Source organism: Notothenia rossii (genome assembly GCF_949606895.1).
Source record: "Notothenia rossii genome assembly, chromosome: 9".
Classification (NCBI taxonomy): domain Eukaryota; kingdom Metazoa; phylum Chordata; class Actinopteri; order Perciformes; family Nototheniidae; genus Notothenia; species Notothenia rossii.
The window spans coordinates 23,879,940-23,903,460 of record NC_136907.1 but is presented as its reverse complement, the minus strand read 5'-3'; the positions used below and the strand labels follow the sequence as shown (position 1 = coordinate 23,903,460).

At 40.3% G+C, this 23,521-nt stretch overlaps 2 protein-coding genes across 3 annotated transcripts; both read right to left on the bottom strand.

The window, feature by feature from the left end:
* Positions 1-1,133: 1,133 nt before the first annotated feature.
* On the bottom strand, positions 1,134-14,735 carry tm7sf2 (transmembrane 7 superfamily member 2). The gene is made up of 11 exons (XM_079649901.1): positions 14,653-14,735; positions 13,096-13,178; positions 12,694-12,890; positions 11,652-11,706; positions 11,015-11,209; positions 9,015-9,118; positions 4,535-4,654; positions 3,620-3,788; positions 3,447-3,527; positions 3,159-3,281; positions 1,134-1,786 (listed from the first exon to the last, which is right to left on the bottom strand). Exons 1-11 carry the CDS (start codon positions 14,697-14,699, stop codon positions 1,626-1,628), a joined length of 1,335 nt encoding a protein of 444 aa, XP_079506027.1. The 5' UTR covers positions 14,700-14,735; the 3' UTR covers positions 1,134-1,625.
* Positions 14,736-14,966: 231 nt separating this feature from the next.
* Positions 14,967-23,501, bottom strand: vps51 (VPS51 subunit of GARP complex). Of its 2 annotated transcripts, none has more exons than XM_079647885.1 (12): positions 23,444-23,501; positions 22,115-22,310; positions 21,345-21,474; positions 21,098-21,244; positions 20,789-21,008; positions 19,093-19,993; positions 18,000-18,215; positions 17,771-17,854; positions 17,519-17,653; positions 17,296-17,417; positions 16,144-16,231; positions 14,967-16,069 (listed from the first exon to the last, which is right to left on the bottom strand). In XM_079647885.1, the coding sequence occupies exons 1-12, from the start codon at positions 23,491-23,493 to the stop codon at positions 15,809-15,811; spliced, it is 2,550 nt and encodes an 849-aa protein (XP_079504011.1). In that variant the 5' UTR covers positions 23,494-23,501; the 3' UTR covers positions 14,967-15,808. The 2 variants fall into 2 exon arrangements, with proteins under 2 accessions (XP_079504011.1, XP_079504010.1); XM_079647884.1 differs by lacking the exon at positions 23,444-23,501 and adding an exon at positions 22,601-22,759.
* Positions 23,502-23,521: the final 20 nt, after the last annotated feature.

The following is a 23,521-nucleotide window of genomic DNA, read 5'->3' as shown; positions in this document are numbered from 1 at the left end:
ATGGATTATCTCGGCAAAGGAGAAGTGCTCACTATCACATTTTTTTTCAGATTTGTGAACAATATTTGAGAGAAATGGTTATTTTGTGTGTATAGAAAATGTTTTAGATCTTTGAGTTCATCTCATGAAAAATGGGAGCAAAAACAAAAGTGTTGCGTTTATATTTTTGTTCAGTGTAAATATACAAACAGTACATGTACTTTACATACCTAAAACCTGAGAACATTGTTAGTTATTTCATCATGAATCCAGCCACCATGAAGGCACTGGCAGCATTATACAAGCACATAATTAGCACTAAGTAACATGAAAAACAACACAAATGGCTTGAGTGCTGTGTAAACAAAGCTAGGGGCCAACTGCACTGTTAATGGGCTTAAAGGGTGAATATAAGGTATTAGTATATGCATTAGTGGAGGGCCCTTTCTTACGTATGCGGACACCTCTCTGCAATGTGACACACATATTATTTGCAGTGTATATGCACAGGGTTATAATTGAAAAAGGGATTATATGCAAACAAATTGGGGGTCTTTTGCAACAAATTAGGTATAAATCTGTTTTAAAAAAAGGTAAAAACAGGTAAACTTCACCATTAAAATGCCAAGTTGCTGGCGTTTATATATTATGGAAGATTTACTTCTTAGTAACCACCTATTCAAAGAATTTTCTTCAAGGTGAGGCAGCAGTCCATTCAAAATACGACCACTTGCCTCCCACACAGTGAATCAACCTGCTCTTATTCAATGCTTAAGTAGGAGCACGGCGTTAATGATTATTGAGGCCTTTTTTAAGGAGCCTCTGACAGCAGTTACTAATGCAGCCCATATACTTATTTTTCTCTCAGAGTAATTAGGGAAAAGAGCATTATTGAAAGCTGAAGCCTGACAGATAAAGCCCAGCGGCTCGGAGAACGTTTGCCATTAAGGTTTGAACACGTGAGAGAGAAGCCATTTAAGCAGGATGATGATAACAGGTTGGAAAGGTTATTACAAACTCACATAGCTGTTAGCAGCCATCTTCACAGACTCAAAAAGGCAAACGTATAAATAGTCATACAAACATTTCAGCCCCCCGGAGCACTTTCCCGGACATTCACAGTCTGCGAGGTGAATGAAATGATGATGCAAGTGTCATTTTGGGTTTTGTTTATTTTAAATGAATTTTACAAACACGCTTTAAAAAAAAGTAGACATTGTAAAAAAACAAGCATGGTAAAAATGCCTTTTATTAAAATAAGGCACTAATGTTTTTATGGAATTGCATTTCATCCGTCATTTTTCTAGGGTTGTATTTTCCAATTAAAAATGTGTTTTATTTTCTCACGTTTACAAAAACGAATTTTCTTATCTAATTTTTTTGAGAAAGAATCCCAAGGCCTGTGCTGTGTTTGGATGTACGGATTAACCGTTATCAGACTCCTATGAACTTTCAAAGTCAATATTCAACAACTTAGAAAATAGTGATCCAGTGAACATCATTTTGTATTTAAACATGCAAAAGCACCAGATATTATTTGTGGTCTATGAAAGTGAAAATGGATTCACATTTCAGGTTATTGCTATGTGGACTTGAAGGATGTGTTGAGACAGTTTTGGTCCTTTTCCAGCCACCTGCTCTGCTGTTTAGTAGACATAAGGGAAGATCCTGTAGGGGACACGTTGACAGTATGTGTCCCACGCTAGTCCGTATTTGGCCCTGCACTGTCTCTCATCACGGTCCTCTCGGTGAATCAGCAACACGGCGAAATATATGACATAAAAGTAAGGCAGGAGATGTGAGAATCCTAAAGAAAAGACGAGAAAGCATGAAATGTTAGCAAGAGGAAACTAATAATGACAAAGTGAAACTATACCCTATATAATTCACAGAGGACTGTATTCATTTAAATTGATAATGACACCTTTTTCCACTAATAATATCATTGTTCGTGATGTGGATGGCATCAGAGAAGATGTAATCAAGTGTGCATCCTCCTCTGAAAAAAGCTGAACATTTCCTTTTCAATCTGTCAAGAGCCTGAACTGAGTACAAGTTTGATTAAGCTCCAAGTGTTTATTCTCCTAAATGCTAATTTGAGTTTTTCAGAATAACACCTTTTTGTCCTTCAGTCAGGGTCTGGATGTGACCACTGTTCCACTTTCATACGTCTGGAATACGCTGTCATGATTTACTTTCTTTTTGATTGTATAGTTTAGCAATATGTGACTTTCTTACAGCAGCATTCAAGGCAGACACTACAGTACATCTCAATTACAAAAGCAGCTACACAAGTGAGTCATATAGAGTTTGAATACCGATGAGCAGAATGTGTCAGCTGTGACAAAAGTCTGACAGCAGCCAGAAGAGGAAGTGAGTTTTCAAGGGAACATAAGGCAGCTTACGGAGGAACAAAGAGAACACATTGTTGCTGTCTCTATGGCTTCTGCATCCCTCACAAACAGGGTGTAATTATCTAATAAGGCAAGGAAGGAAATAAGATACATTTGTGGTTGCTGCTGAAATGTCTTAAAAGGCAGAAATGTCAGAAACTGAAGGTTGGCATAACTGAAGGTTGGCATAGAAAGAATATCAGATTCTTAATTTTGTTCCCCTTTTTTTGTCATGTAGTTCCTGCTTTAAATCAATTATAAATTGATATTTTCAAAGCAACAATGGATCACATGATTATTTTTAATGGGGAAGGGATAAACCCACAGAAACCTAGGTTGTCAAAAATAGCAATATCGATTTAACTTGTTAAATATAGACAGATTTGAAAGTTTATACAGCTAAAATACAACAGTTACTTTAGGAATTTAGGATACTAACAATTAGGGAAATTATTTTTTATAGTCTTTCCTTGATCAAGCCATAAACTGTACACAAAAGGCACCAATTGAAAGTAAGATGTTACATTTCAAAATGCTGTTTTCATCACACGTTACACATCGCAATGACGATATATTAAAACACTGTTTTGCACAGCCCCAATACACACATTGGTGCATGCACATTTGTGTTAAATGTCTAGCAATAAATCCATCTGGATACGATAAATCACCAGTCTGAAATTCTCTCATTATTTCTCCTTTCTAACGAAGACTCAAAGAGATCGTGCCATGTCATTGTGGCCTGCATGCAATAAGAGCCTTGCACAGGCTTCAAATATGTCTTACCACATGGCAGAGACCAGGCGAGGGCCATGAGGAGGTCCCCGAGGTAATTGGGATGACGAACGAGACCCCACCAGCCAGACACCAGCAGACGCTTCCCTGTTGCTGTGGCGATGGTCTCCAATCCTGCGAAGAAACGCGTCAATATTTAGATATCTAGAAGAACAAATCACTTTAGAGATCATACCCAAAGGTATTTAGAGCACGAGTTGAGAAACATACGAATAATTAAGTTGTGAAAGACAAGTTGGATCATTTGTCTTTTGTTTTATGTTTATAAAAAGGACTGACTTGCGACACTTGGATGTGTAGGGTCTCGTCTGAACTGGTTCTTCTGTGAGTTGGATTTTCTGAAGACATAATATCCAATACCTTGTGGCAAAGAGACAAATGTTAACATCACCATATTTTGCCATGAATAAAACATGTTACAGCTTGATAAATAAGCGAGCAAACATGATTACCATTCAGTGCTATAATGGCTGCTGCTCCCAGTGAGCTGAGGGTCTGGGGGTGCACCACCAGGAAGGCCGCCTGCATGCCGTACGTGAAGGGGACCCAGGCCAGGTCCCCGAACACGAGCATGAAGCCAAAACCATCATGCACTATGTCCATGGTGGTCAACACGGCCTCCTGTTTAAACACAACAGTTCATGGCATGAGGGTTATTTGATCTATTATTTAATTTGTTTATTTGAAAAGGTCAGTGCACCTTAATAGACATTTCTGTAGATGCAACAGAGTTTGCCAAGAGGCTATTTTTCATCTGTCGTCCCTGGACAGATGTTGTAAAGCATGGGGGTTACTAAGGGGAGGCTAACAGGGGCCGGTGCCTCTTTAACATTGAGCTCGGACCCCCCTGTGGCCCCCCTCCAAAAGAAGAATACAATTTGTCATAGGTATTTTATACTGAACAGAGTGTTTCAAGTGTTGAAATCTTGAACACTGTCTTGGTCTCCTTTTTCCACTCAATGTGCCTCTTTCATAAAAAATCTGGCCCCTGCACGTGTTATTGGTTTAAAATTGCCACTGTTGTAAAGTAACCCTAAAGACAATGGATTTGTAAAAATAACAAAATAACAAGTTAATACAATCAGAGTCCTACAATACCAAAAAACAAAAACATACATGTTAAAAAAGCAAGATTGTAGCCATAGGTTATAGTGGTACCTAGAGTAAAGAAAGAGGGCAGTACAGTGCACTTTTAGGGTTGACGCCAGATCAGATTGATAACTTACCAGTTTATAAAGTAAAACAAAAATAAGAAAATAATAGCTACAAATCTCTCTCTGGTGCGCCACTTTTGAAATATCTGCAGGGGAAAAATCATAATTGAATAATGACCGAAGAATTTAAAGCATGATCTTTGTTTCTGTTACCTCGTTCCACAGAGCGTCCGCCACATACAGCAGCTGGAAACTGTTGACCAGTATCATGGCGAGAGACGGGGACCCTCGGAGCTCCACCTCCTTCATCAGCATGCCCAGGTTTATGACCACCTGTGAGGTAAAAATACTGATTAGCCATCACTAGTTAGGAAACATTTTACACTGGCACTTCCTGGTAGTCAATCTCAATATACGATAAATGGATAAGATGGAAAAAAGTAGTTGTCAGGTCATCTAAAACAGGGGTTCCCAACCCCCGGTCCGCGGAGGTGTTACTGCCGGGCCGCAAAATAGCTGTGAGTTTATCGTAATATTTGCAGAATTATAAATATTTAAAAATATTTTATCAATTTTTTTCTTTTTTTTTTTTCTTTTCTCACCTATACCAGTCATATTATTTCATCCAAAACATCCAAAAATAAATCAAAATTGGTTAGCATAAGGTCTTAGCCTCTCGTGCACAGAGAAAGTTACCGGTGCGCCAATAGGAAGTGGAGCACACAGGAGACAACCGTTTAATCGCAGACTGTTATGTTTATGTGGGGAAATGGCAGTGCATACATTATTTGAGATATATTTCGAACACGGACTTAATTTTAAGGACATTGCGGCCAGGGGTGTAGAGCTATTCTTTTTAATTTGTAAAACCTCCTTCACTTCATGAAATGGCTGCAGCATCAGGAGGCAGCCTCTGAGAAGTGCAGCACCAGGGCGTACACACCGCCTTCACTGTGTTCCCCACTGCAGGCTGCTACGTTTCACACACACACACATCGAACGGCCTGATTATTCCCCCTATTACTCGTTGTATGAAGGAAATGTCCGATCACAAAGGCGCATGATGTATGTGTGTGTATGTGCTCTGCTCAGCTCCGCTGTGTGTGTGTGTGTGTGTGTGTATGTTCGGTGTGTTTGTGTGTGTCCAACAAAGGCATTTGTTTTCAAATTACCATGAACAGTAATTTACACACATCTGGCCAACTCCATAGGTATGTGGGTGTTCCCAAAAGAAGTTAGTTTAATCTTAATCTCGATGTAGTGCTAAATGCTGTCGGAGTGCACCGGAATGAACGCCCCGGTATGACGTTATTATGGCTGGCAAACAAGCCCAGGGGTCTCCCTGACATTTCAGTTATATCAATATGTGTACAGTGGTCCTAATTTTTTGTTTTAATTGTATCCTGGTTTTAAACGTTATTAATATGTTTTGGATGCATATTGGTATTTCTTCAGGCTGTTAAATACAATTAGCCTCTGTTGCCACCTGCTGGTGAGTAAATATTAAAATCAGCTAAAATTGACAACCGGTCCGCACATTTTTTTTAATGTATCTGCCGGTCCTTGGCACAATAAAGGTTGGGAACCCCTGATCCAAAACACTCAGAGACTGACACAAAAACAGCACCCAACACGGTCAAATCCAGAGATATATCGTACAGGTTTACCTAATAAATGTACAATTAAATTAGATCACATTAAAAAAATAACGTTCTAAGATTCCAGCTGTGGTACCTGTTGCATGTCACCTCCTCACTTTCAGTCTGCATCTACACTTTTCCTTATTTGAGATTTCATTACGCTGAGATTTTTATCCAAAGCAACTTACAATGAGTGGAATAAACAGTGAAGATACCAAATCAGAACAGGAAGAAACATCTTTAAAAAAAAATGTATCAATTTTACCAGGGAATTTTGTTTAATTAAAAATAACTGTTGAAAGTTTCTATGACTTGGGGAAATCATCAGTCAGCATGTAAACATATTTGTACTTTAGTGCATTGTGAAGTTATATTTTACATGATATTTATTATTAAAATATTTATTTATATTTAAATAAAGACTGTTTTCTCTCTCTCAGCCTTGGGCAAACATTCAAAATGCAGCATCTAATAAATCATATTTTCATTTGTGCTCCTGAAAGGGACTAACATCACTCACGCCTAGATCAAATGCAGGGAGAGTAAACATTTAAGTCTCTATTTACAAAGAAGCATGTTACTCTGGCTCGCCCTTGGCCTCGCAAAGACTATGAACTTCATTTGAATTAAAAACATAAGAACATTTAGGAGACTTTTAAACATTCAACAGGAAACAGAGAACTCCCACACACTGTCTGTAGCCAGTTGGTGGAAGCTTTTTTTGTCCTCTCCTACGCACCTGGCCTCATAAGATTCACATGTGCAAAGGTTTTAAGAAAATTGTAAATAAAGTACTCACTACTTTGACAATGTACAGATCATTTGACTGCCTGCAACAATGTCTCTATGAAAAAGAAAAACTGATCGGGCTTTGAGTGGCTAGAGAGGGGCTTTGTTAATGCAGGCCATTTAGCATTGCCACTGGCATTTCACATTATCATTCATTTAGATAGATGACTCAGACACAGGTAATGATGCCTGCCCTCCAACAAATGCTCACTCTGTCAGGTCATCAGGGAGAAAGGTTCTGATTCTGACTGCTGATTCATATTATGATGCTAGAGGAGAACAACATCGCCCCCTGTGGGTCTTTTTGGGCTCTCTTAAAATCACCATTAAGAGTTAAACAATGTTCACAACTACAGTATGTCATTTAAGGTTTTAGTTTTAAGCACTACATTTTGAATAGCAGGTATTTTTTTCTTTATAAATAAATGCTTTACTGAATTGCTTTCTTTTTGTAATAGAAAATGACAGCTGGGACTTAAAACATTTTCTTAAAGGTCACCTATTATCCAAAATCCACTTTTTCATGTCTTTTATACATCAACATGTGTGCCCTCTGTGTAAAGAGATTCTGAAAGTTTCAGAAGAAAAGACCCCCTCACTTTTTGTCCTGATCCATTTATATAAAAACCTGTCTGAAAATGAGCTGATCAGATTTTGGCCACTTTGTGATGTCACAATGTTTGTTTGGGTTGTGTAACCCCCCCCCCCTTATCACCTGAATCTCCTCCTAGATCGCCATGGGTTTTTTCAAATCAAGTAGGTGGATTTGAGGAGCATGGGGCGGGGGGGCAGTTCCTTTGTATTTAAAGCTACAGTCACATAATCAGCTCTTTTGGAAACAGGGGGGTTTATTAGACCCTCCAGAAAAACGCGATCCTGCGATCGCAGAATTTACCGCATAATCAGCAAAATGGCGCAGATTTTTAAAAGGCCGCATATCTATCAAAAGGCCGCATAATCCCCGCATTTTTCCAAACAAAGTTGAGAAAAAAAAAAGTTAACTCGTCTTGACGTGAAGTAGTGATGATGATGATGACCTGACGTCATCAGCTCGCGCATCACAGAAGGCAAACAACACCGTAGAGTGAACGTGTGGAACTCACACAACAAACATTTCTGCTAAAGACCGGGCAAAGCAGTACCCCGATGTCTTTCACGAAAGTGGGGGGAAACCCCATGCAACTGTGTTTTGGAGCATACGTCTTAGAGAAAGTCGAGGGTGACGACCCACTTTGATTCATTCAAACATTCGAAAATACTTTCTGCTGCTGCGGGCAAGAAAGTCAAACAACTCACGTTCACCGAGGCATCAACCTCCAAAACCCTTTCGAGGGCTACAAGAAACAAAGTGAGTAGCCTACAAGATTGAAGCTGGTCAGATAACGAACGAGGCGGAGAAGTGTGTGTGTGTGTGTGTGTGTGTGTGTGTGTGTGTGTCTGTGTCTGTGTCTGTGTCTGTGTCTGTGTCTGTGTGTGTGTGTGTGTGTGTGTGTGTGTGTGTGTGTGTGTGTGTGTGTGTGTGTGTGTGTGTGTGTGTGTGTGTGTGTGTGTGTGTGTGTTTGTGTGTGTGTGTGTGTGTGTGTGAGAGAGAGAGAGATTAAAATAGCCCCATTGCTTTTACAATAAATAAACATTGAATGTGTTTAATTGAATAGTAAAGGGATTTAACGTTAGTGGCAGGTTGTGTGTGAGAGAGAATAAATAAGACAGCCCAATATTTTTAAAAAAATCTATTCTTTTTCGCAACTTTCCGGATATTTCGCAACTTCCCACAATTTCACCGCATAAAATCACATAAAAACCCTGCATGTTTAATCGCATAATCAAGGATTTTAGCCCGCATAATCAAGGATTTTAGCCCGCATAATCAAGGATTTTAGCCCGCATAATCAAGGATTTTAGCCCGCGTTTTTCTGGAGGATCTAGTTTAAAATGCATGATCTGTTTGGTATTTTGAGCCAAACACTTCAGAGACATTTGTATATATCTGAGACCTATAATATATTGTTGAAAAAGTACATAATAGGGGAGCTTTTAAGTAAATTGTCATTTGAAGGTAAGAGCCTAGGAAGCTACAGTGCATTTAATACAAAACACCTCATTGCACTTGGTCAGAGGTAGTTTCACATCTTTGTGACCTCAACATAAAGTACAGTATATCAGTACAGTATATATGAACTGTTTATAACTTTTGTAACATAAGCTTTTCTAAACCTTTAATATCGGGATGTGAATTGATCGTGCTGTCCTGCAGGATGACTCACCCAGCCAATCAGACCCGGTCGCAGCTCACAGAAATATTTAAGGTCAAAGTTTCCAATCCGGGGGTTTAGCTCTCTCCCGATGAAGAAGTCATAAAGTGGATTTCCTGGAAAAACAGACAAATTAATGATTTTTAAAAACTGAAACACATAAAATTATTGTGTAATTTAAATGTCTGCAAAAAGTAATTTAACATAAAGGTATACATGTGATGTAAGTCTGTCATGTCGTGAACTTCATCACCAACATTTTAAACAATATCAGTGGTCAGTTTATTGGCATTTTTCTGAAACCAGAAACAAAGCTTTTTCAAAGCAGACATTCTGACACCAACATTTATTGCATTAATAAGGCTATATTCCACTTAGATGCATCAGTTCAATAGTTACATGCTGTGAAGAACAGCCTGTGATGTTCAATCCTCTGCATCTGTTACTAGGCGACGAGAAGTGTTATTTTTGTAGCCTCATACCACCTGCCTGTCTCTGCCATCGCTCAGTTATTTTCAGCTATTTTCTACAGCTCTCAGAATGCCTTTTAACAACAACCAGAAAAGGAGAGACATTTTTTTTGCTTTCAATTGCTTGAGTATATCATGCAAGTAGCTCTGCAAAGCTGTACTTAGCCACAGGGTGCTTTGAGCATAATGTAGAATAAGCACTCAACAGGTAAGTACGTATATAGACCAGAGTCCTGCACGGGTCTGATTTTCAAGACCCGCTCCCGCCCCGCACCCGCGATGTGCAATACCGAACCCGCCCCGCTACCCGCACATATTGCCAATTAGTTCCGCAACCCGACCCGACCCGCCGGCACAAGATCCGCAACCCGACCCGAACCCGCATATATATAAGCAGTGAAAACGTGCAATTATTAACACACGCAGTTGCATATTTGGCTCAAAAAGCCTGGGATGTTGGTTATTTTCTGCATCTAGGATGACACCAAAAGCCTCCCAGACGTTGGATTTCGCTCTTGAGGAAGAGTTATTGAAAATGCTGTATTCTCCGCTAGAGAGCTTCACCTCAGCCATTCAGAATGTGGCGCGCTCAGCAGCAGATAGATGCGCTGCAGAGGTTATGAATATGCTCGGTCCCGCGGGGGAGAGGTCTGAGGATTTAAACATTAAACTAAATTATTATTATTGAAATATATTTATTATGCAACACCCGCAACCCGACCCGCATCATCTTTGTTTTACCCAGAACCGAACCCGGAAAAAAGCGTTTGAAAAAATACCACCCGCAAATCACCTTTTTTGCGGGTCACCCGTCGGGTACCCGCGGATACCCGACCCGATGCAGGACTCTGATATAGACTATAAGGTGAGCTGTAGGCAGTGTGGTAAATGTTTACTCAGGAGAACTGGTACATTCGACAAAATACAGTACAAAGAACTTGATAAATGTTTATGTTGAAATTGAGACATTAATAAGTCACATGTAAGACTATTAAAGGACTTTTAAGGCCTAGTATTTATAAAATGGAATTTGAGACATTTAAAGACTATCTTAAGGACCTGTAGAAAACCCTTATCAGGCTAACTAGCGTTTGAAATTAGCACCAAACACCAAGTACAGGTGAGGCAGTTGAGAATTTCTAAATGTTAGCAGGGATATGTGCAGCTAAGTGTGGTTAAATGTGCATCTTTCTTTCATCTCTCTCAAGAGCATATGTATTCTGCTTTCTCCAACCTACATTCACACATAGGAGCAGCTCAATAGCATAGCAGTGCCAACAACATGCTGATATTGTTTCTTCAAAAACTGGAATGTTAGCTAGATAAAGCTGAATCACAATGATGGATGTTCTCAGGTACAGAAGCAGACGAGCACAGCAGGGGTAGCGAGGTCAGCTTACTGGAAAGAGTGTTCACTTGATGCCGTTAGATATATACCCCCAGGAATACCAAAAGTCTTCAACAGACAATAAAAGAGCCCTGCAAATGCATCTCCAGTTTCAAAATAGTACTTCAAGGTGGGATTTGAACCTCCACTCTCACCCGTGTTGCCTCCCAAAGCGAGAGCATGAGAAGGAACCCAGAAGGAGCGGATGTAGAGGTAGAGGGAGAACAGGTATGACCCCGCTATCGCGCACGCCGCCAGAGGCAACAGCAGCTCGAACAGAGACCCCAGAGGAGCCCCCAGCCCCAGCAACAACATCAGCAACACGCCGCTGACGCACAGGCTGTGGAAACCTGAGGGAGAGAAACAAACACAGCTCAGTGCTGGTGCCCGGGGGGAAGGGATAAGCAGACTGACACAGTTGGAAAAGATGGAACCTTAGATTGTGTAACTTAAGTTAACTTTAGCTCAAGGTTGGATCAGTGTAGAGGTTAAAAGAAGATACATAAAAAAACATGACTCAAATGTATTTTGCATTGTACTACATTGAAGTATTACATTTGAAAAAAGCATTTGTACTCAAACTTGGGTAAAGCACAACTTGAAAATAATACAGCTATAATAATATTTCTACTACATTCACGTAGACATTATGTCCAACAGCATAGTCATCCTCCGTTACTACAAATACAACATGGTCATTAACTATTTCATATTTAAATTATGACTAAAACTTTGCATTGATTTATAATGCTAAATCCTAAAAAAATAAATAAAAATGAATTATATAATTACCATTGATGGGATACTTGAGACGCGTTCCATTCCTCAGCACTAATCCTTCAGACACCTGCAGGTAGATTGAGTCATTTGAATTCTGAACACATCAAACATATCCTTTGCATGAGTCAAAAATAGGAACATTTCAATCTGCTGCTCTAAGGGGAAATCATCGAAGATCCGGGTCATTTCATCCTCTGCAGTCGAACTATTGTACTTTATCGCGCCACTGTTAACGCTGTGTCCAGCACTTTATAAACATCCATATGTCTCTTTGTGCTCCAACTTATTTTTAGCATGCTACATTTGAATATGACTTTATAGTTGGACATTTCTGCGAGAGCCATGAAGCTCAATATCACTCTAACACGTTATTAAACATGAAGCCACTGTCAGCAGCAGCTTAGACTTTGCATTCAACACAGCGAAGCACAACACATCTCGCTTGGCTCTTTTTAAAAGGTAACTGTTAGAGCCAGTCTTTTGGTTTTGTAAAAAAGGCCAAATATTGTCACCTTATCATGACCTCTGTAGTCAATAGACTATAAAAGACTACATTTCCCACGGCACCAGCAATTCAAGATACACAGATAGGGGACACCTGTATGGAAGAGGCCGTTGAGTTATAATAACCTACACAACGTAAAGAAAAAAGATGATATTAGTTGTTTATTCTTTTATTTGAGTTTTGCCCCATTTTGTTTTGATTTGTTTGACTATTGTAAAGGCCTATTTTTGTGTGTAGAAAGATTTTTATTGTATTTGTATTAAACTCAAGTGGCACAACATCAACCCATCATTGGAAGCCAAACAAGTCATAACGACTGTAAGTAAATCAAATAAAACAAAATAACTGTCTGTTTAAGGCGTCTAAGCAGCTTGATGGAGAAAAAGGGAAGGAGGCATGACAGTAACTAACACATCCACAGAAAAGCATCTTAATGATCCCCTCACAACTCTGTGTAAGTCCAAATGCAGGATCCTATTGCTGTTTTCATCACCACAGCTGGTTTTAATGTAGGTCTAACCTTGACCCAGGCTGCTGAGCTTGTCTTACCTTTCCTAATGGCAACACATAGAGGAGGGCATGCAGAGAGATCCAGCCCAGCAGAAGCACAGGGGCCAGAGGGTCCCACAGCTGGTCAGTGGAGGGGAGGGCAGGGGGCCACTGGAGCAAACTGGCCTCAGGGGATCGACTCACACATATCAGGAACATCACCGTCAGCGGCAGGAGGATGGGAATGCATAATGCACCTGAGAGAGGATTACAGAAAGAGAGATGAAACATTGCTGACATTACTGTCATTGTGTTAAGGGGATTTGTTTAGGTTGTGCTTAGCTGTGTGGCAAATGTAACAGGATAATAAAGTATACAGTTTAGAGTTAATGGTTACATAGAGATCAAAACAGCTTAAATAAAATGAAGGTAGATGTATTGTGGTGTGCTGCTGTCACTCACCCAGGGTCCCTCCAAACTCCCTCTCTGTGTCATGTGAGGGTCTCTGTTTGAGCCCTTGACTGTTCCGCTTCATTATTGGTCTCCTGGGAAAATATTATGGTGGATCAATTTCAGACAAAATATAGACATTTGTGAAACAATTAAATAGTAATTAAATGGTAATGGAAATTAGTCAAAATGACAGCACAAGAGATTTAGATGATTTCATTTGTAATATACAGTAAAATAAAATAAAAATACATACCTTTACATAGCATAATGAGGTATTATTACAGATTGAAGGCCCTACATATCCACACAGGTGTTTTTAATCACTATGAAGAAACCAACCTGTACTTACAAGAAAGTTGTATCAGTAAAGTGAGACAGATGCCAACCCCCAACAAGTTATAAAATTGTTCAAAGTCAAATAACGTGAAGTTATGATATCTTTTAAATCCAAAGTTGTTGATAATGTAAGGATCCCCTCATTCTTGTTTCTTGAACTTTTATATAGTATATTTCAATATATTTAACAGGAGAGGTGGAAGAAGTACTCAGATTGTGTACTTAACTAAAAGTAAAAGTACCAAGAGTAGGAATACTCTGTTACAAGTTAAAGTCCTGCATTCAAAACTTACTTAAATAAAAGTTTAAAAGTATTGGCATCAACATATACTTAAGAGTACAAACGTTAGTTTACTCATTATGCAGATTGGTCCATTTCTGAATAATATACAATATATCATGTGATTATTATAATGATTGATGCATTAGAGTGTTATCAAAGCTGGAAAAGCTGGAACTCCGTTTAATTCCTTTGCATATATTGCAAGGCAGCTTGTGGATTTACTCCAGATGTAATATTAATTGAATTTAAATGTTGATTAAATGTCACATCATTAATCCAAATCTGCAACGTAAACAGAGGAATAGTGGGGTAAAGGTACAATATTTACCTCCGAATTGTAGTAGATTAGAAGTACAAAGTAGCAAAAAATGCAAATAATAGTAAATGTACTAAATTACCACCATCACTGTTTAACAGTAAGCAAAAGGCCATTGTGAAACTTTCCAAGGGGCTACTTTTAATACTTAAAGCACGTGTAGTAATAATATTTCCCTTGAGATTTAAAATACAGGACTTATATTTTCCTGTATTATCTCTGAGGATGAAGACCCTTTCAGATGCCATAGACCGGTGGCAAAAATAAGAAATAAAAAAGGCGAAGGGAAGTAACAGTGTGAGATTTAAGTGTCGAACAAACTCGGAAATATTCTTTTATGTAGCCCATTCTTCACATTTCTTGACATCATTTAAATGACGTCTTATTGTGAATTACTATGACTGTTAAACCACAGAGTTAAAGTACAGTTCACACCGCTGGTATTTCCTGTGTCCATGCAGCTACATTTCTATTATGAAAGATGAGACGAAAGGCCGTCTAGTTGTTGTCCCATTTAGCTTCTAATGCTAAAATATTCACAGCGTAAGAAAAATGAATTGACGAAGTCTAAGGCGTATATATAGAGCAGAAACAAATGACTGTTTGTGACGGAGTAAATGCTGTGTCTTACCGGTTTAGAGGTGTAGATGGGACGGTATTATTTCCCAATGCATCCATCCAGCAGCATGCAGATGGACACGCCTCCAAAACACGTTGAACAGCACAAAGATTTCACTAAGCCAATCAGATCACTCCGTGGTCATCAGAAGAGGGTGGAGAGAAGAAGGCTTGGCCAATCAAATGAGCGCTTCAGGTGGCGACAGAAATAGTGGGAGGAATGGCTGCGGACGTTGTGAAATACACCTGAATTACATTGATAATGATATTTATGTATATTTGTGAAAATACTATTTAAAACGAGTATTGCAAAGGAAGAACACACCGTTTGGATCACATTCATACAATTTAATTGAATACATAGACATTATATAATTCCTTCACTTATCTGTTGAAAAATGTCACAGAAAACAGAATCAACCAACTTGAAGTTACAGTAAATCTTCAGGAGTGACTTTAGTGTTAGACATGGATCACATAATCAGATGACATTCATATTGCATATTGTTCAGCAAAAGATCCCTAAAAGAATATATATATTACAAGAGATTTCCATCTTAATATGCTGTAATCACAATCAATGTTATTCCTTTAAGGCATGCCTAAAAGTTTCGCTTTATCTTGAATTATTCTTTTTTTCAAGTTTGCAGATAGAGGAGATGAGAGGGGGTGTTTTCTTATAATTTATGTTTTGGAAATGACTTTTATATTATTACAACTAAGAACTGTGCACTTTGTATGGCAAGGGCCTGAAAAATAATGTTCGTCAGATTCAACAGTCAAATGTTGCTTGATTTCCTTCAGACTGCTACAGTTTTAAAAGTGCTACCCAAATTTCATATAACAGTATCATTTGAATCTGAATCAAAACATTAAACAGTCATTCTGTAATTGGTGTTATATCTCCGATACACGATTCCAGAGTTGTTCTGGCTGTGTTTGTGATAGGGGCCGTTTCTCAATCGCAAGTAAAACTGCTGCAGAGCAACTATTTGAAGTATACTACGTCATTGAGTGGCGCCGAAGGACTGTTTAAACGCATGTTAAATGCCCAGCATTCTGCGCCACTCTATGACGTAGTATACTGGAAATAGTTGCTCTGCAGCATGTGTACTCGCGATTGAGAAACGGCCCTGGTGTTTGGAGAGGACTGTGCTGCACTCTGAGCTTTAACCCCGCTCACAGATGACCTCGATCACACTCTGCTCCATGGGGGCGGGATCCAGGCAGCGGTGGGCGGAGCTCCCCACTATCTCATCCAGCAGAAAGTGCACGAGGTTCTCATCTGAGACAAAGCGCCACAGGTACATCTGCAGGTAGTGGCAGTCCACCTGGATCTGCTGCAGCCCGTAGCGGCCAAAGGTGCGCAGGCGGACACACTCCAGGAACGTCTTCAAACTGATTTTGATGATTCCAGTCATCACAGAGACCTGGGACAGTGAAGAGGTGTGTGAGAGATGTTTTCCACTAAAGGTTCATCAGGATAACAAAGAGCTGCACTCACCTTGTTGAACTCCACTGAACTGAAGATGTCAATCCTCTCAGAAAACAGCTTGTGTATGTTGCTCAGTAGATTAGTATCCATTGGAGCACTGCAGACAGACACAAATTAATTACTCAAGTGCATCCACAATTAAAACAATCACCCTTTTCTTATGATTGAAAACAACTCAGTAACAATTTACCCCAGGGGGTGAAGGTGTAGGATGTAATACAGAGTAGCTACCTGCTTCTTTTATCTTACCAATCCACTCATAAACGGAGAGAAGAATGCATACGCGTTAACGGTGGATATATGTAACTTGTGACAGTGTCAAGATTAGTGATAGATTTTGCCTTTATATTAAGGAAATGTACATATTCTCCATACAACATTAGACACCCGTCATAAAATGCGTTGGCCGATGTTTTGTCCAGGTTGAGTTTGTGATGTTAGTGTGTTATTAGGTAGGTTTGTTTTGTGATGTTAGTGTGTGTGTTATTAGGAGTTTCATTAGTGTGCTTAGGTTGTTACGGCTGCTGCCTTTCTGGTCGTCTCCTGTCTTATATGTAAATGAGCTGTGCAGGAGCCAATGACGTCAGGGCACCCGCACAGCTCATTTACATATAAGACAGGAGACGACCAGAAAGGCAGCAGCCGTAACAATGCATTATTCTCATACCAAAGAAATAAGAAAACTATATGGAATCTAATACTACTTTAACACTAAAAACAGCATATACCTGATTATTTTAAACACAGGAAACCCCGCTTAAACTAGGCTATACACTCAAGTCCTAAAGCTAGTAGATGAGCTTGTCTTTCTGTTGTATTTTGATTCTCCCTTTCAAAGTCTCAAACCAGAGTTGATGATTGCTGGAACAATGGATTTTAATAAAGTTTCTGTGAATTAAATCTGATGACTTTGAAGAGAGCATATCAATCTTATGTTTTTTACATTTATAGGCTGCATTATTTTAAAAACCATGTTGGTAATTATAATTGAGCTTGAAAAGGGATCAAAATAAGGGTCCATCTAAGTGTCATGATTCCCAGTGATTACAACAAACAATGTCAGAGTCTGATCGGTTGTAAATGTATAAAAATGCAAACAAAACCCAAATTGTTATCATGCATTTTTTCTTTTTTAAACGTGTGTATGTGTAGCTTGTTTACCTGGGAGTGTAGCTGGCAGCGTAGCGGACCTGCTGCCTGGAGCTGCTGTACACAGAGAAGGTCCTCTTGCTGGAGTCACTGCTGTGGGCTTTCCTCACTCCTTCTTCATACAGAAGACCGACCTGTGGAAGAGCAGAGAACGTTCGTACAGCGCACACACTGAAGAAAGTATAAAGAGTGGACTTGAGTACATAACACAGATGAAAATATTGTAAACCATTACCTGCACATCTATGGAGGTGGTGTCCTCTACGACTCTCTTCATCACAGCTCGGACGTTTCGTGGCTCGATGGTGTTGACCCAGTCTCGTGTTTCAACGCTCTTTCTTAACATTTGGGAGATGATCAGGCCCTGAACCTGCAAAGACAAACAAGATAATATACACACGTATGAGAAAAAGGTTATGTTGAATATTTCCTGCATTGATGTCTCCATTTCCCCCTCAGTAAGAAAAGTAAGTAGGTGAAAACCTACCTTCACATAGTGGTTCAGCAGTTTCTGTGCTGCCTCCCTTGCTTCTGTGCATAAAGTTGTGACGGGTGTTACGGGACTGTGGTGCTGAGAAAGTACACAAAGAAGAAAACATGTATTTAGATGGCAGTTAAGTAGGCAGGAAAGAACACAAAGTAAAAGACTTTAGTATGACAGTGTAATGTGGACTTTTGTGCATGCCACTGCATTTTCAAAGTCTCAAGCTATTTACCTGCACAAGGAACTGTTCGTCTGTGAGAGTGAGGATGTAGGAGATAGTGGAGGTTTCATAGTCCAGGCAGAGGCGAGACAGCAGCAACAGCAGGGCCGGGGGAGTCGAACCTCCCTTGTCGCCTGCACTCTCACAGAACTGGCGAGAAGACTGGCAAATAAACTTTATAAAGCTCACCACCAGGCTCTCACGCACACCCTGGCTGCAGAATTCACCCTACGAGGAGAAGACACACAGCTGTCAATCTCAAGATTGGGAAGAAAATACTTATTGGGGGGGAAAACTGTTAAAGGGATGGTTTGGATGTTTTGAAGTTGGGTTGCATGAGGTACTTATGTAAAGTCAGTGTATTTCCCACAGTAGATGGTGGTCAGGAAGCAAAACAGCAGCAAACAGCAGTACCGGCACAGAAGCTCAACAAGGCAAAACATTTTAGCCACCTAAATAAAACTCAATATCAGTTTAAATGTACGCTATATGTTTTCAATATTTTATTAGCTATACCTTGCATTCACATAGCCCTTTCTAACTGATAACTGAAGCTTTTATCTCTGTCTTTTATCCGCTCCGTCTAAATAAACCTTTTTTCCTAGCAGAACGAAGGGGTTGTCGGTCCACCGCTGCCTTGTTAGTGGGATGTAATTGTGTGACTGTGATTAGTACGTGTTCACCGACATCCCATTATAACAAAAACAAACCCACCGATGGAGGCAGCGGTGGATAGAGCAGGTTGCTTGTTCTGCAATGTAAAATGACTGTTTTATTCAAGGAGTCGTGACGGATGCATAGATCGCGGCTGCAGTTCCCCATCAGAAAGGGCTGTCTGACGGCTATAAAGCCATGAAAATATTCAACGTGTAGCGTAGACTAATACATATAGGTTGGCCTTTTTTTACATGGCTCAAATATGTTTTGCTGATGTCCTCGTCTCTAGTACATTGCTCTTCTTCTGTGCCATAACTCTTGTCGGTTTCTCGTTACTGAAGGTGTTCCAACCGCCATATACACTGACTAAGGATAAGTTCCTTATACAACCGTAGTTCAAAACAGCCAAACTATCTCTTTAACTGTTAAACAGAAATAAACTATTCACCTTAAAATACGGCTTGTTGGAGAATGTAATGTCCTTAGCTGTGAAGAGATGCACAGATGCCAACACTGATTTAATCTGGTTGAGAATAGAGGCCGACAGGGAGGAGAGCAGCTCTGGCAGGCTGTTCGGACCATCTCTCCCAGATGGCCCCCCTCCTCCGCCCACTGAAGCACTGGCCACAGAGAGCCGAGGGGTGGCCAGGGCCTGCCTCACGTCCGTCAGGCTGTCCATGTAGAAGCTCTGCAGGGCGGCCAGGTACTGCTTCACTCGCTCCGTGGCTGCACGGATCACAATCTCTGTCCCCTTGGATGGCACTGAAGAGCCTGGCAGCAGTTTGGTCACAGCCTGAAGTCTGCGGTGGAAGCGATCAAGGGCCCGGACCAGGAGGGAGTTATCTCCGACCCCTTTCTCCTCCTGTATCCTCCGCTCCACGAGGGAGAAATACCGAGCGGCCAGATCATCCACAAATGCGTGCAGCTTAGCGTTTGCCATCTGTGGAATGTTTTTGGATGCGAGCTCCCCCGTCTGAGCATGGCTGACAAATAGTTCTTGATAGGATGTTATTACTAGACATAAGCTGCTGACAAATTCATTGCAGCCTCTGTCAATGAACTCCAGGATGTCAGTGTTTGAGGAGGGAGAAAAGATGGCGCTGGCTTTAGGGGAGCTAGCAGCCGGAGATCCTGTAGAGGCAGGAGATGACAGCCTGTGTACAGAGGCATCTTTCACGGCTGAAGCAGACGGGTAGGGTCTTATCTCTGCTTCCAGACCCTGGAGGTCCGACTCAAGTCGAGACCGTGCATGGCTCAAGAATTTATCACAGAGCTCCTCCGCTGGCTCATCCAACTGTAGCAGCAGCTCCACACACTCTGATAAATCTTTAGCGCTTGACCCACCATCCCTGAGAGACAACGGCAAACAGATAGGCAGAACTAGTTGACTCACAGGAAATACATGTGTCACATGTTCAAACTGCAGAAAGATGTGTACAGGCAAGCACATTCAATAATGACAGAACAGCTCTATTTGGACCAATGTTTTCTTAATTTACTTTTTAGTTGAGGGGTATAAATATCTGCAATAAACAATTGAACAGTGAGATGAATCCAACTGAATTGTCCCTTCTGGCTTCCTTAAAATTTAAAATTAATACAGCATTGCAGCAATAACAAAAATAGGAATTTATTCATCTTGTTTTGTGTCTAAGTTTAGAGGATCGTTACATATCGGGTATACAATAAATGTGCAAATGTTGCTTGAATTGTCTTTTCGCTACCAAAGCAGATGTTGGTCATCCACGGGACCTAACTACTAGTTCAGAGGCGTGAGGGTAATTTCTCAATGGCGGTGTAAAACAATCAATACAAATCTGTTTATAAAGAATTGTGAATCACTGGAAACACAAGAGGCCCTAGACTCTAGGGCCTCTTGTGTTTCCAGTGCTCCACAATTATAGGGCCTACTAGAGAATATAGTAATTAATATGAACGAAATATCTTAGGTTGAGGGGACCTGTAGTATGGGAGACAAGCTGTGAATGGACAGAAGGAAGCGCACAAGACCGACATAATATTGAGATAACAATGGCAACGCTCTAAATAAACATCATGTAATTCTTTTAATCCTATTGTATTTCTATGTTTTTTTCTTTTTACACTTGCATCTCTAATCTGAATGTAAATTGAGAGATTCCCACCTGAACTTCTGTCGAAGCTCCTGTGCCAGCTTGTCCATGATGGCGTGACAGTCATCCTGAATCCCTTTGAAGGAGGGCAGGTGGCTGTACTGCTGCAGCACACAGCGGGCCAGGCGGTGGGATCTCACTGCCTGAGCATAGGCCTGCATCTCCAGACACTTATTCAACCTGGCAGGCAGCTCAAACAGAAACTGCAGCTTCCTTAACAGAGTGTGAACCCCTGGGGTGGGACAAGACAAGAGAAAAATGTGAAAATCATAGCGTCCTTACAACTGACTCAACAAAACAGACTGTCGGTTGAGGTCTCACCTGAGAGCTTTGTAATCTGCGCGTGCTGGTCTTGAAGAGTACCGCTGATCCGAGCGCTGAAGTCAGTGATTGCCGACATGTTAGCAGACAGGCAATCCATTTCATCCTCCATCTTTTTGAAATCATTCTTCATCTTTCTTATGGTGTCTGGAAAAACATGGCTAGATGGTTTAACGATCCGATCCCTCTATGTACATTTCAATGAAACATTTCAACAAGTGGAACAGTAAGCGAGGCGTTCCCTCACCTGTGGCAGATATGAACTTGTTGTAGTTTTCATACACCAGCGTCTGCATGTCACTGTCCAAAGAGCGGATCTGCTTGACCATACAAGTCTCCTGGTCCATCAACTCCGCTAGAGAGCACTCCCTTCTTAGCTGCCATTGTACACAAAACACATAAGGACACAGTCACAAACAGTACATAAAACACAAGGTCCATTGTTACAGTGTCAGTACACCTTTTTCCAGATGATTTACTTAAGTAAAAGTAGCAATACTTCAAAGTAAAAATACTCAGAAGTAAAATTGTTCTTAAGACTAAAAAGTATTTGCATACAAAAATACCTTCAATAAAAGTATGCGTTATGCAACAGATCTTTTTTTAATTATAGGTATTAGAATGACTGATCCATGAATGTGTTCATCACTTCAATGTTGCATTTCATAAAAGGTGGGGTTTATTTGAATGACTTTATACACTACTGGGTAGCATCACCTATAATATTGTGTGCCTATTTTTCCTTTTAATTAATATCCTAAATTGAGTGTCCATGTTGCCTGCAGGTGATGGTCACACACACTCAAATGTGGGAGTCAACAATGAATGCTGAATGGGACTCTTTCTAATTCATTGCTTTCATTTGAATGTGTTGTCTATTAATCAACACAATCATTTAGAAAGGTAACTGGTCTAGGTCTTCACATTAGAAGCTTCGGGTAACTCTGACATTGAGACAGCGTTAATAACATTATGCGTCACAGTGTAAACAGTTCACATCACAACAGTGGTCCTCACCTTGTTTAAGAAATGCTCGGGGTCAAAATGCGGCCCGTTGATGTCGCAGGGATCCAGGGACTGCGCCTCCTCCTCGGCCTTTCCTTCCTCGTTTAGCCCGTAGTAGAGCTTCAGCATGCCGTGCATCCTGCGCTTCCTGTCGGGGCACGAATCCTCCGACACCACCGCCTCAGCGTCCATACTGTACCCTGGACAGCTGACAGATAAAAGGAAGGTAAACACAAATAAAAGGCGACCAGCTGGCAGGAGAAAGCTGACAACCACCACCAAACGAAAAATAGTTATTCTTGCCCTAAAGTGACAGCTAACAGTGCAACTAAGCTGTCTGTTCTTAATAACAGGGCTGTAATAATGAATTGGCAAATGTCATTATCTGCTGTGAGACACAAGCAGCTAGCTTGAAAACGTCACTGTTCCGGGTTTGTAGCCTATCCGGTGTTACGTTTTCAAAGAGTAAGTGAAGTCAAGAGAATTGACTACACTCACTTTTTGAGGAATGTACTTGTCTGACAGCCCGGAAGTACGCTACTGCGCATTTCATACTACTAAAACAAAAAATAAGAAAGCTTTACAAAAAAATAATTAGCTTGCTATTTTATTATTCTACCGAATCACAAGCAGCTAGCTCAAGAAAAGTAACTATGTTCGGGTTGGTGGGTTATCCCGTGTTGTTCTTGTATTACTTCTTCTATTACTTCTACTACTTCTTCTTTTCTTTTTTTATGGTGGACTACAAACTGTTAAAGGTGCCTGCCACCACCTAGTGCACCGGTGTGTGTCACGTCAAGACCGAAAGTAAATGTCTTTAAACGATTAAATTAAACAAAAAAACAAAACAAAAAAACGATGCTATACTCCAGATATAGAATAGCCAATGCAGGTTTCCTTTTCATGAAACCTGCATTGTTCAAATATTTAAATAAAGCCCTTTAAACCTGTGGTGTTACCTCTGTCAAAGAGAAGGTGTGGTCAAGAGAATAGACTCACTTCCGTGATGAATGCACTTCTCGTCTAACACTCCAGAAGTGCTCTACTGCACATGTCACACACTCTTCAGCATTCTAAAGTAACATTATATTACGAGATATTTTCATGAAACCTTTGTAATTATATTACATAACATTAGTTAACAAAGAAGCTGGCTGGCCTCATGCAACTCTTGAGAACCAATGGTTTGTCTGAGTAAATAATCAATCAACCAGACAACAATTAAGACAAACAAGAATCAACAAATTACAATAAAAACAATGATTTGGAACTCCTGCCTCCATGTGCTCATCTTTAAATCCACTGCGTTGACTGTTTAAACCTTGAACCAACCGCCCTCACCACCCTCCATATTCTTCAGTATATATTGGATTAGTATGTTGTTTGTCCATTTCAAATGGATCAGTATTGGATCCTGTC